Source organism: Triticum dicoccoides, chromosome 5A (genome assembly GCF_002162155.2).
Source record: "Triticum dicoccoides isolate Atlit2015 ecotype Zavitan chromosome 5A, WEW_v2.0, whole genome shotgun sequence".
In the NCBI taxonomy this organism is placed as follows: domain Eukaryota; kingdom Viridiplantae; phylum Streptophyta; class Magnoliopsida; order Poales; family Poaceae; genus Triticum; species Triticum dicoccoides.
In genome coordinates, this window is record NC_041388.1 from 576661335 (window position 1) to 576674716 (window position 13382).

The window sequence follows — 13382 nt, forward strand, 5'->3', positions numbered from 1 at the left end:
GTAGCGGTAGTTGTTGCTTAGATGGTGGCTTCAGACTACCTGGTACTACTTCGATGTCCAAGGGAAGGGATCCTATGCTATGCTCTTCATATTCGCCCTTTTGCGTAGAATATGATTTCACTCTTGGTTTATATCCTTGAGAACTTCTGCCAGTTGCAGGCCCGCTCTCTTTTCATATGTGGACAACATGACAGGATCATATTCTAGAGCCACGTCATCTACAAATAGCAAACATGATCATTGATCAGTGTTCAACAACCGGGGTCAATCTTTATCTGCAAAGCAGAGTTAAAACTTGAAGAAATATGAAGTGTTGTTCCTTAAGACATGATAACCAGGGTCGTAGTTGGCTGGCCTTTTACTGGACACCTCCTTTACACAGAACAGTTTGCAACAATGCTAAATAACTAGCTAGCGCTTTAAAATCCATGGATTCAACCCAACAAATCTTGTGTGTGATTGCCTACCAGTGGTAACCATCTTGACCGTTTTTGGTTGGCTGGTAATACCATTCGTTTATTTTGTGGACACAAAACAACCCTGACCATACAAAAAACAGTAAGTAGTAGATATGCAATCTGTTGAATGGCTTCCGTGACTAAACCTGGGTTTTAACAACCTCAAAAAAGTCATGGTATCATTAAAGATAACGGAAGAAAATATCTGAATATGGCATCTAAGACATAGTGAAAGCGCATTTGAATTTGGTCCATAGATCACCCGCAAGATTTAGGATTCTCAAACAGAAAACACCAGAAGATATAGTATTCAGCACAAACTTTGATCTTTTACCATACCATTTCTAGGGGCGTAAACATACACAGCTTCGACGGTTTGTTTTAATTTGCCCCAGCTTCCGCTGCGAGGGAACATGCCAGAGTTTGAATACAAGACAGTGAGACTTTTGAATTCTCTTTCAGCTATATAGTACATAAAGCCACAACACATGAAGCCTCTTCTGAACTTTTAACTATGGCTACTGCTCCCTGTCCTGTTATATCCAGGGAGATTCAGATACAACTCAAGCTTGTTATTTCCTTGCTGCAAGCCTGCAAATCCTCATAGGTTTCTGTCAGTGTTTGTTTGGGTCAGCCGCGGACATTGTTGCTTGGTCATAGCGACCGCCTTTCACGGTGCCTCCTGAAGAAGCGGTGGCTCAGGGCTTCCTGAGCGGTCAGCCTGGCCGAAGGCTCGTACGCCAGGAGGCCCTGCAGCAGCCCGATCAGGTCCCCAGCAGAGTGATCCACATGCTGCATCACCAGGTTCTGCATTCCCGGATTGGATGAAGGTGGTTATTAAACAATCCGACAAACTTAAGCAAATACCATGTCACTGCGGCAGAGAAACACAAATACATCTTGAATCCAAACAAGGAAACTTAAGAGCCACTGGCACTAGATTTCAGGGCCAGAAAAAAATTGAAATGCCCCAGAAACTAATAGGGAAGCTCGTCCTGTTTGCGTACCTGGAGGCGAGGCAGCTTGAGAACAGCTCTCATGCTCTCCCGTGTCGTTGCACCTTCTGGCCAGTTCAACCTTCCTCTTCTGATGTACTTCTGCGCATGGTGGCTGAATTTACACAAGGCAAAAAGGTCAACCATCAAAACTAATCGCATAGGTGGCAATGGCATTAGATCATAATAGTGGCAATAACACAGGTAGCGGATAATTAATAAACATACTCGGCTCTTTCCAGCATGTGCCGTGGGAGAGGACCTAGAACCCTCTCCATCATTGCCAAGTGCTCCAAGTTTTCATGGGTCTGGAATAATGTCTCACCCTGTAAAACATAAGAGGCCAGTTCAATCATACATGCACATGAACCTTTCCCAAGACAAAGACGGACAAGATATACAAACATATACCGAGCAAAGCTCAACGAGTATACAACCAATGCTCCATATATCACATGGATAGCTCCACCCATGCCCTAACACAAGACCAGGGAAAGTCAGTTCCAGTATTTGATAAACAATCAAAAGTATGTGCACCTAATAGCCAGTCATGTCCAAATTCATACCCAAAATAACCTCGGGAGCACGGTAGTGCCTAGTAGAGACAATGTAGCTACAGTCTTGATGATCATATGCTGTGCTACCAAAGTCGATTAACTTGATCGCACTTGATTTTGGCACCTTCTTTGAGAATGATCCATCCTAGATTTTAAACATTATACAATTAGGAAAAATAATGCAGCATGCTGTATTTAACACAGAACTATACTGAACACGACTTTTATCTGCTTTGGACATGGTGCAAATTTTAAGGAAAAAAATTTCCTGCAACTTAACAGTTATTCGGTGTTATGCAATGGTAATACATACCTTGTTTTCAGCTAACTTAGCATCCTCTGAAGAAACAAGGAGAATGTTCTCTGGTTTTAGATCAGTATGAATTAACTTCAGGCCATGCATAACTGCAATGAGGTAAGATACATATCAAGATACATGACACAGAAGCATATGAACCAAATTATGAGCACCCAAATACACACAAAAGCAGGTAGCCTAAAAATCAGGAACAAAAGAGAATAGAAAAATGTATGTGGGTCTACTCATTTTTTTCCGAAAATGACAGAAAGAACCCAGTCCAAGATAAGATATAGAAGAATAAGCGCACTGAGAAAAAGAAAAGCAAACAAATAGAGAATCTTAATAGAAAACAAAGCAAGTACAAAATATATGAGGTTTGCAAAGGTACTGTCTCTACACACATGCGACAGATTCCAAAAGTTGCTCTCCAAGCTCACGAACTAGGTCGATTGGAAATGGGCGGTAGGCAGTTTTCCGCAGAAAGTCATACAAGCTTGGGCCAAGCTTCTCGCAAACCTGTTGAGTCATTGAAATTTATTGACTAACTGGACCCCAAGTCTAACAAACAAGTTGGGGAAATTCTATGAATCAAAGCATATAAACTTACAATACAAATATGGTTACGATAGTCAAACCAGTTCCGTATTTGCACACAGCTGCAAAAACACTCAGGAGTATGTAACTTATTTCTTTAGCAACATGACACGAAAAATAAATACACAATTTACTCCATACCGTACTTATTTATTTAGCTCCTTGTGGAGGTAGAAGAGTTAGATGTATAACTTACTGTTTTCCTGTGGCGTCATTTCTTGCGAGCTTCTGCAGCACATCAATCTCTATCATTGCTGCGTCACTGTATTTGTTTACAGCACGAACAATTTTAATAGCTACCATTTCTTTTCTTTCCCTGTCCCAACATTCCAGCACCTGACCAAAAGTACCTAAACAGACAAAGACATTCCAATATTATTGCAAATATAAAATGGTAGTTACTAGACAATATCAGGTGGATCTGAGCAACATTGGTGTCACAAATTCATTGACTTAAGAATTCACAAAACTATACTCGTGACCATAAGAAAATACTAACCTTCGCCCATCTTTCTGTATATTTTATCTGCAAAAATAGTGAGAAGGGGTATGAGAACAGAGCCTTCCAAGGAGCTCAATAATTTAAGACAATTTGTGCAAACAAAGATAACTAGCATGCACTTTGCAAAAAGACATGTTTGTGTTAACACTAAGAAATAACAGTAACATCATCTGGTGCAGCTACAAAATAGGCCAGCATGTAAAACCTTGTAGACTTCAAACCACCCGAAACCAAGGAAATAAAGTCAAATGTAAAAACCCTACACAAGAAAAGGGGAAATCCAAAAACTATTTGAAAATTCGAAGATGGAAAACGAATTTGAGTTAACGTGAAACTAACTATATCAACCTGTTTTTTTTTTGTAAAAGAAGTTAAATCATGGATTTAAAGGTATTTGTTGACAGAACATTAGATGAGTAACCAAGGAACATAAGCAGGTACCATATGTCTGCAAAATGAACAAATTCAACATACAGATACATCTCTAGTTTTCTGTAGTGCAGTTTAACCAATGCTAAAACATTTTTTTATTAAAAAGGAAAAAGGGAAATGGAAAAAGAAGTTTCCTGCATGCTAAGGGTCACAAACACAGTCATTATACTCAAATAATGATGGTCAAGTGTAATTACAGCGAGAGGTCAAATTCTCTCCAACAGCAAATACATAATGGCCATCTTTATCGTCTTCTCTCCGAGGAGGGGAAGCATTTCGAGCAACACCCTTTGAGAGCAGAGAGAAGCAAGTATAGTCCGGAGGATGTGACGGCAATACCAGGGTGGTCATATCGCCAACTTCTTGCCCACAAAATGTTATCTGAGCCTACACACATCGATCACTCAAGTTTTTCATGCAGAAAAGAAAATATAATACCCATCTGATGTTAATGTTCTCAAGTGGAACACAAAATAAACAAAGCACAGACACAGTAATAAACCTATAGCATTTATAGCATCATGCAAAAATAGCTTACCTGAAAGCACTCGTGTTAACAAAGAAAATGACACTTAGTATGCTACACGCTATTCGTACGCGTAAATTTGAGCCACCGAATATTCTGAAAATGCCACCCATAGTTCTCACCAGATGAAGCGATTTATGTTAGACAATAATAATGTAGAACCACCCAGGTATTTCACATATATTTTAGGCGGTGAACACAGGTGTATCAAGTTAAACATGAATTGTACTAAATTCAACAACATCATGATAAGCTGAAAGTTGTACAAAACTAAGCACCCGAACCCCAAGCAAACAAGGCCCGAGGGAGAACCACAGACAAAAGAAAATTACAGGGGTAATTTGGTCCAACATCCTAATTTGACCGACGATGGCCTGTAACAGCTCTACACAATCGCAGAGCCAACGGTATCTGCAGTTCAATCAATCAATCGCAGCCTAAGCAGGTCTAGCATCAGACACACGACACTCTAAACGTTGGATTCTGCGCCAAAATTCCCGCTAAGCACGACCCGCGCGAGCTAGATCTACACGGACCGCGCCTCGTCCAGCTCATGCTACACCTCGGAACAGACACAAAATGCCCTGATCATGCTAGGGCTAACGAAACCGCGGACGAATTTCGTCGAACCGCGCCCCGAATCGGCGGATCGGGCGAGGGCGGGGTGCGTAGAAGGGAGGGGAAATGGGGGCGTCTGTTTACCTTGGTCGCTGGCGCGACGTCCCATCCGTGCCGGGCCCGCTTGCGGGGGCGGCCGGCGGGCAGATCGGCCGCGGCGGCGCACCTGGTCGCCATTGATGGGTTCGAATTGCGGGGGATTTGGTGGGAGCACGGGAGGAGAGGTGGGGGAAACGCGCCAAAGGGGAAAGTGTGAGGCCGGTTGCTATGTAGGGAGGAGGGGGGAGGGGTTGGGTTGGGTTGGGTGGGGATCGGATGCTGCCGGGTTTGACTTTTGACCCGGCCAGCGGCGCCAAGATTCGTGCCAGGCCTGATGTCAGGGAGTACTTAGGAGCTGTTCGGCAGTCCTCCGGCTCCCTGAAATCTCATAATGTGGAGCTTCTTTTTCTTCGCTCCGTCGTTTTTAGCTACAACTCCATCAACTTCTGAAACGGACTTGGAAAGCGGAGAGTTTTTAAACAGGCCCTTACTACAGAGTTGGGAATTTTTGTAAATCTGGTTTTTATGGAATTTGCAGCGTTTAGCCATTTTCCTCAATGGACAATGGCACAAACGGCACAAACTATATCAGGCGCATACGAAACTGACGGAGGGTTTATACAAGTTTTCATCTGACGTGTGCATGTATGCTAGTACATTTGATGTGCCATATTGTGGGTTGAACTTGTCTCTCGTCTCTTGTCGGCATGACAATGAATTTCTTCCTTCGGGACCTAAATCAAAAATACAATTCTAGGCAAAAATGTGATAGTTTTTGCCATGCTTATCACATGCACATGTTATTGGCTTTTTGGCTTGAACTCTAAACATATAATCATATCCAGAATGTTTATTAACTTGCGAGGGTTCCAACAATAATCATGTCCATGCATGGATCGGCGAGACACTCGGAAACTTATGTGATCATTGACGAAATACAGATGCACACCCACCAATTATATACCTTCAAGGACAAGAATGATGAAAGATTTGTTAGTGGAAAGGATGAAGCAAAAAAGTGGTGCCAGCTTCTAAGGGAAGGGGCGGAAATCAGGGAGAAACCGCTAGATAACACATATACTCTAGAATTTCCTATTGGTCACAACTAATCTATAAAATCTTACTCTAGAAACTCTATTAGGGTATTTCTTGCACTTGTGGATATATCAAAATTCTTAAATTTAGATGGGATTCTGATTAACTAAGATATTTTTGTACTACCTTTGAGATAAAATAACATAACCCACATGGCTAATAACACTATACTTATACACTTCGTATTTGAAAGCACGAACATTTGGATTGTATAACATCACACTTTGAGTTACAATGTGTGTTGTGGTTATTATTACTAGATCCATGATGGCGCGCGTTGCCGCACCCGTCTATTTTGACAATATAGTGATAATAAGTTCCATAAGTATATAAGGGAGTTCTTGATCACCAAATTGGAAAGTAAAGTCATTTTTATCCGAGACAAAATTTTGCATTACTCATTAGAAATTAGCAAGGTAAAATAATTGGCATCACTTGTCCAATAGTCAACATCCATCAATTCACCATCATAAAATTAGACATACAAAGCAAGAAGATATAACATCATTCATCCACATCACATACTGATATGTGGACTTTACAACCACTGGTAGCAATACTTCCATGACATGTGCTTGTACCTTGGAACTGTGTCCTCCTAATATGGATCTTTTGGTCCTTCCATTACTTGTGCTTGTCAAAGAAATGTGCCTTTCCCAACCTGGATCTTTCGATCAAATACAACCACATCCTACATTAGTACAGCACAAATAATTAATATGCAGCAATATGATATAAGAAAGCATGTAGATTTACTGATTATGTATCTTTGATCTTATAATAAAATGAAGATATCTTAGCTTGGGCTGTAACGAAATACACGAAATGTTGTACTCATAATTGCATGTAATCGTACACATGGTCAAATAGTTTGCCAACTTTCTACTTTGTGGAATAAGAGGAACGCATAGATTAACTAAATCTCACAAAATGAGGGAGCTCAGCAGCTAGAGAAGAGCACTGTAGCAAAACTTCAGAGTGCCGAAGTTGGTTAAGTCAGAGTCTATCCTAAACAGGCAGAACAAAGAGAGTTATTCCATGGGATAACAACCTAACCAGGAAAGTCAAGAGCTACAAATAGTTCCAATTGTAACATTGTGTCCTCTTGGTACTTCTCACGGAATTAGTAAACTACATTACCCATATGAACGATAAGTCCACTACAAATATAGTAAAAAAGGAGAAATATTCAATTTATTATTGTCATAGATGGTCATGATGATCGAAGCTGGCCAAGCTTCAGAAACGATAAGCTCATAACCTAAAGAATATTATTCTTTACTTATTTTCTCTGAGCCTAAATATTTTCCTAGTACAATAAAAGTAATGTTTAGTGGGCTCAGGCTGCGCTAGCGGGACGAAATCTTAGTCATGGACCGAGGCTCACCTATGAAATAGCCTGCAGTCATGTTAATGGTTCAACTAATTGATGGACAACAGAAAATGAAAAAAACCATAAAACTGCAAGGAAAAGGGCTCACATATGGCTCATAGTAAGTATTGTAACACATATATCAATGGTTATCTCTGCTTAGAAATTTTACCTAGAGGCAACAGGCAAGTGCAGAGTCACAAAAATATGTGATACAAAAAGTTTGAGAATGGTAAGTCAGTAATGGGTAAAGCAACTATGACACCAATTTAAAAGAGTTCTAGATATCAACCATTACAGTGCTAAACTCACAAATCAGGTAGACTCAAAAAATAAGAAGAAAACAATTTATAACAATATCTATTGAGTTAAACCTCCCCTCAAATATCCAGTATAAGCATTACTCTTTACAAAAAAGAGCTTTCAAGAAGCAATCTATCATCATGTAAGCCAGAGCAATCAACATTTAACATACTATATGTTCCACTGTTATTGACTTTGCCCTATCTCAGAAGTTAAAATTTGACTATTTATTTTGTGCGAATTCATTTATTAAATGGGAAGGAAATGCATGGTGACCAAAAACATGTAGGAATCCTGTAACCACACAACTTTTTTTAAATACCATCAGCGAAAGCTTTCAGGGTTTGATTAGTCGGACACTGGGGGAGCACTTTATGAGGTTTGTAGGTTGAATCCACCGCAAGATGTATAAACCTTATTACTTATAAGCAACTAAAGCCTCTTACCTTTAAGATTATATGTGCCGTCATTTATGACAAAGCTTCATCCAAGCTGAAAGCAAAATTTCCCAAACTACATGGGCACCGCCATCACAATACCTCCGAGAAATTCCAAGTTTTCTCACCTTCCAATTTTTTTCGAAATCTTTTATTTTGCTAGATGAGCAAGATTCCTGTCATCCCATGGAAGGCATTCAAGAATTATGCGAGCCAAATAAAATGTTACGTAAAAAACTTGACTATTTTGGAATGTAAAATTTAAATTGAGATGCTCACTAACATCATTTTTCAAAGATGGAATTCCACTTTTTTTACCAAATTAGTACAAAGAAAAGAATTAATGTAACACTGGATAACTTAAAAGAGGCACGTAACCATCCTCGTTGTACATCCCAGCTTCTAGTATAGTTGCTGCACAGCAAATCAGAGAGTGGATTGGTTACTGTACTAATTTCAAGAGATGAAGAGAGAAATTAAAAATAGTAATGAATGCACAAAATAAATAAGAGAAACACATAGATGTTGGTAAACCTGGTTATACAACTGATTCTTGAATTTTTCTGCATGAGGTTTCCCCTCAGATTTAAATGCATAAGAAACTTGAGCATCAACTCTTGTGACAGAATTGAAGTATTTTCCAAGTACGAACCTTTCATTGTTAAAGCAAACAAAAAATCATATTCTTTTCTTTCTGCTCAATTCTGTAAAAGAGAAAGAACCAATTAAAAAAGTATCACCAACATAAATTTTACACTTCAGAAAACGATCAAACTGTACATAAAAGAATTAAGAGAAATTTGAGTTTATTTGGAATATCTTGAACAAGTAGAAAAAATGATTAAATAGATACAATGGAACTCACATGATTCAATTGAGTGTATCAGTGATAATTGTCAGGGGCCTTGTATCATGTCAAAGCTCTCGCGTAAAGCAGATATTCTAAGACCTAGCAAGCTGCATGAGAGTGTCTACAGCCATTTCTTTTGGGATGATTCTCGTGTTTTCGTCGTCTGAAGCATGGCATTCCCCTGTGGCCTAGGCATATGGCATAAGGGGGAAGGAGAACGGTACCTGTAGGCAAGCGACTACCAACATGGAGCAAGTGCAGCAGGGCGGCGGCCATCTTGAGATGTACCTGTATGCAAGGACGACCAGCGTGTAGTAAGTGATGGGGTTATGTACCTAGGGTAGGGTCATGGACCTAATCCAAGTAACTTACCCCAAGACATCCTTAGAAGAGGTCGCCTTCCAGTCGACCAACGAGGATTCACTCGACTGGCCTGAAGGACTCGACCACGAAGACTCACTCGACCACCAGGAGGTCAAGAGGCACTCTGCACTGCAACGGCCTGTAATCAAGTAGACTTTATGATAGTAAAGGCCTTTATGTGGGGCGTTACCAGTAACGCCCCAGACTTAACTCACCTTAAACCCTCTCCTGCGTGGGCTGGCTGGGGTCCTGGCGCACTCTATATAAGCCACCCCCCTCCACAGGCAGAGGGGTTCGGCACCTTGTAATTCATACATTCGTAATCCACTCGACCGCCTCCGGGCTCCGAGACGTAGGGCTGTTACTTCTTCCGAGAAGGGCCTGAACTCGTACATCCTTTGTGCTTACAACCTCTCCATAGCTAGGACCTTGCCTCTCCATACCTACCCCCCACTCTACTGTCAGGCTTAGAACCACGACAGTTGGCGCCCACCGTGGGGCAGGTGTTTTAGCGATTTTGTGGAGAAGTTGCAGTTCTTCCGAGTACTCTCATCATGGTGTCTGCTGGAGTTTTGGTCAAGGGTCAAGAGATCCGTCTCGGCACTCTCACCTTCATCGCCGACGACTCCGCATGGCTCCAGGAGGCTCCACTCGACGTAGACGCGCTCCCCGTCCGCGGTGCGACGCATTTTCGCGCATGTGTCCGCGGCATTCTGCTGCGGCAACCGTCGACCCAGTATCGGTCGGCTCCTCCATCGTCCACCCTCCCGGTCTCCCGCCAGCGCAAGCGCTCAGGCCGGTCGAGGCTTCAGCGATGGGTGAGTCACGCGGTGGCTCGCCAATCGGCCACTACACAAGTTGCGGCAATCGAGCCCAACGAATCTCTCTACGGCTTGTTCGATCAGTCGACTGGCTCCGGAGAGACTGCATCCGAGTGCGGAAGCAGTGATCCAGCGGCGGAAATCTTGATGGTCGACGGGCCCCACAGCCCTCCTGGCTTCGCCCGTGGTGGTGGAGCAGGTGACGGCGACGACCCTGCACGAGACTACGAAGAGTACCAGCCCGAGCCACTCGACTCTCTGCAAAGAGAAGAGCTTCGCCGCAGGAACGAGGATCCCCTGCGTATTCCCATCGCAGGAGAAACCCCCGAGGCTCGTGCCTTGGAGGAGGCGCGTCTGGCCAATTTGGCCGAGCGCACTCGACTGGAGAACCTTCAGCGAGCACTTGACGAGCGCGCGCGGCAACGAGTTCCCGACACCAGTCGACGTCAATTCTTCCCGCCGACTCAGGTATATCGAACCCCAATTCAGAATTTAGCAGCTGCGACCCGTATAGCAGAGTCCATTCAGCCTTCGCAGTCGGAAGCTGGCAGAGGTTTGCTGCAAATCAGGGATCTGCTCCGGGCAGCAGGAGATCAGAATTCAGCCGTGTCTCAGTCGCGCAACAGAATTCACAGTCGATCTGTCACTGTGAATACGGTTCAGTCGGCTCACAGCCCCAAATCGCCTCCGCGGCGCGAAGGGCGTGAGAATCGGCGAGATCAATATGGCGACAGACTCGACCGAGATGATAGGCGTCGAGTGCCCTATTCCCCTCCGAGGGGTGGGTCTTACGCTCCTCGGCAGCCAGATGATAGGCGTCAGTACAGTACAGGGCGTAGGGTTCCAGTTGACCCCAGAGAGCCAGGCTTCGACGCGCGATCCATTATCGTGCAAGGGTTGGTCGACCGGAACAGAGCCCATCGAGGCGCACTCGATAGAGGTGTACCCACGAGCAGTCGAGTACATGTTTCTGGTCCTGAATGTTTCAGCAGAGCTATCAGAGCCGCAATTATCCCCCCCAATTTCAGGTTGGCAACAGGAGTCAGCAAGTTCACTGGTGAGTCTAAGCCTGAAACTTGGCTTGAAGACTACCGAGTGGCAGTTCAGATCGGTGGTGGGAACGACGAGGTGGCCATGAAGCATTTGCCCCTCATGTTGGAAGGTTCTGCCAGGGCATGGTTGACTCAATTACCTCCTAGCAGCATTTACACTTGGGAAGATCTGTCCCGAGTGTTCGTCAGAACGTTTGAAGGGACTTGCAAGCGACCAGCGGGATTGACAGAGTTGCAAGTCTGCGTGCAGAAAACTAATGAGACTCTCAGAGAGTATATTCAGAGGTGGATCACTTTGCACCACACTGTGGAAAATGTCTCTGATCATCAGGCAGTATGCGCCTTCAAAGACGGCGTCAAGAACAGAGAACTGAGTTTGAAATTTGGTCGAACCGGTGACATGACCTTGAGTCGGATGATGGAGATTGCTACCAAGTACGCCAACGGCGAAGAAGAAGACCGACTCCGAAGCGGCAAGCACAAGCCAAGTCAGTCGGAAAAAGGAAACGCCAGTCGGAAACAGAAGCGGAAGGCTGAACCGGCGGCTCCTGGAGAGGCTCTGGCCGTGACTCAAGGAAAGTTTAAGGGGAAACCAAAAGGATCCTGGAACCCCAAGAAGGTAAAGGATAAAGAAGGGAATGACGTGATGGATATGCCGTGTCACATTCACACGAAGAAAGATGAAGAGGGGAATATCATTTACCCAAAGCACACCACTCGCCAATGTCGACTCCTGATCCAGCAGTTTCAGGGAAAACAGTCTAAGGACAGGAGAAGGAGTCGGACAAGGCCGAAGACAAAGAGGACAGTGAGGGAGGATATCCGCATATCAACTCCACTCTGATGATCTTTGCAGATGTGGAAAGCAGAAGTCGACTGAAAGTGATTAACCGAGAGGTGAACATGGTTGCCCCAGCAAAGGCAAATTATCTGAAGTGGTCTCAAACACCCATCACATTCGACCAATCTGATCACCCGACTCATATTGCCACCCCCGGGAGGCAAGCTTTGGTGGTCGATCCAGTTGTCGAAGGCACTCGACTGACAAAGGTGCTGATGGATGGTGGAAGTGGGCTGAACTTATTGTATGCAGACACATTGAAAGGTATGGGCATTCCGATGTCCCGACTGAGCACTAGTAACATGAGCTTCCATGGAGTTATACCAGGGAAGAAGGCCGAGTCACTCGGCCAGATAGCTTTGGACGTAGTGTTTGGTGATTCGAAGCATTTTCGCAAAGAAAAGTTAACGTTTGAGGTCGTGGATTTTCAAAGTGCATATCATGCCATTTTGGGGAGACCAGCCTATGCACGGTTCATGGCTCGACCATGTTACGTGTACCTCAAATTGAAGATGCCCGGTCCCAAAGGGGTGATCACTGTCACCGGTGATAGGAAAAAGGCAGAGGAGTGCTTTCAGAAGGGCTCCAAGAGTGCCGATTCCCAAGTGACAGCGGTCGAGTTCGAAGAATACAAGCAAAACGCAGATCCGAGTGACTTGCTGCGATCCAAGAAGCCCGCCACAGAGTCTGCATTCCAGTCGTCCGGTGAGACGAAGCCTGTTCACATTCACCCGACCGACCCCGAAGCAGCTCCGACCTGAAGGAAATATGCCCTAGAGGCAATAATAAAGTTATTATTTATTTCCTTATAATCATGATAAATGTTTATTATTCATGCTAGAATTGTATTTTCCGGAAACATAATACATGTGTGAATACATAGACAAACAGAGTGTCACTAGTATGCCTCTACTTGACTAGCTCGTTAATCAAAGATGGTTATGTTTCCTAACCATGAACAATGAGTTGTTATTTGATTAACGAGGTCACATCATTAGTAGAATGATCTGATTGACATGACCCATTCCATTAGCTTAGCACCTGATCGTTTAGTATGTTGCTATTGCTTTCTTCATGACTTATACATGTTCCTACGACTATGAGATTATGCAACTCCCGTTTACCGGAGGAACACTTTGGGTACTACCAAACGTCACAACGTAAATGGGTGATTATAAAGGAGTACTACAGGTGTCTCCAATGGTCGATGTTGGGTTGGCGTATTT

General features: G+C 43.6%; 1 protein-coding gene across 3 annotated transcripts; it reads right to left on the bottom strand.

The window, feature by feature from the left end:
* Positions 1 to 762: 762 nt before the first annotated feature.
* LOC119302973 (serine/threonine-protein kinase AFC2-like) lies at positions 763 to 5253 on the bottom strand. Of its 3 annotated transcripts, XM_037580038.1 has the most exons (12): positions 5068 to 5253; positions 4037 to 4226; positions 3405 to 3431; positions 3102 to 3255; positions 2919 to 2967; positions 2713 to 2827; positions 2324 to 2415; positions 2020 to 2155; positions 1865 to 1929; positions 1682 to 1779; positions 1466 to 1568; positions 763 to 1265 (listed from the first exon to the last, which is right to left on the bottom strand). In XM_037580038.1, exons 1-12 carry the CDS (start codon positions 5158 to 5160, stop codon positions 1113 to 1115), a joined length of 1275 nt encoding a protein of 424 aa, XP_037435935.1. In that variant the 5' UTR covers positions 5161 to 5253; the 3' UTR covers positions 763 to 1112. The 3 variants fall into 3 exon arrangements, with proteins under 3 accessions (XP_037435935.1, XP_037435936.1, XP_037435937.1); XM_037580039.1 differs by lacking the exon at positions 4037 to 4226 and having other exon boundaries at positions 5068 to 5232; XM_037580040.1 differs by lacking the exons at positions 2713 to 2827; positions 2919 to 2967; positions 3405 to 3431; positions 4037 to 4226; positions 5068 to 5253 and having other exon boundaries at positions 3102 to 3237.
* Between the last annotated feature and the right edge of the window lie 8129 nt (positions 5254 to 13382).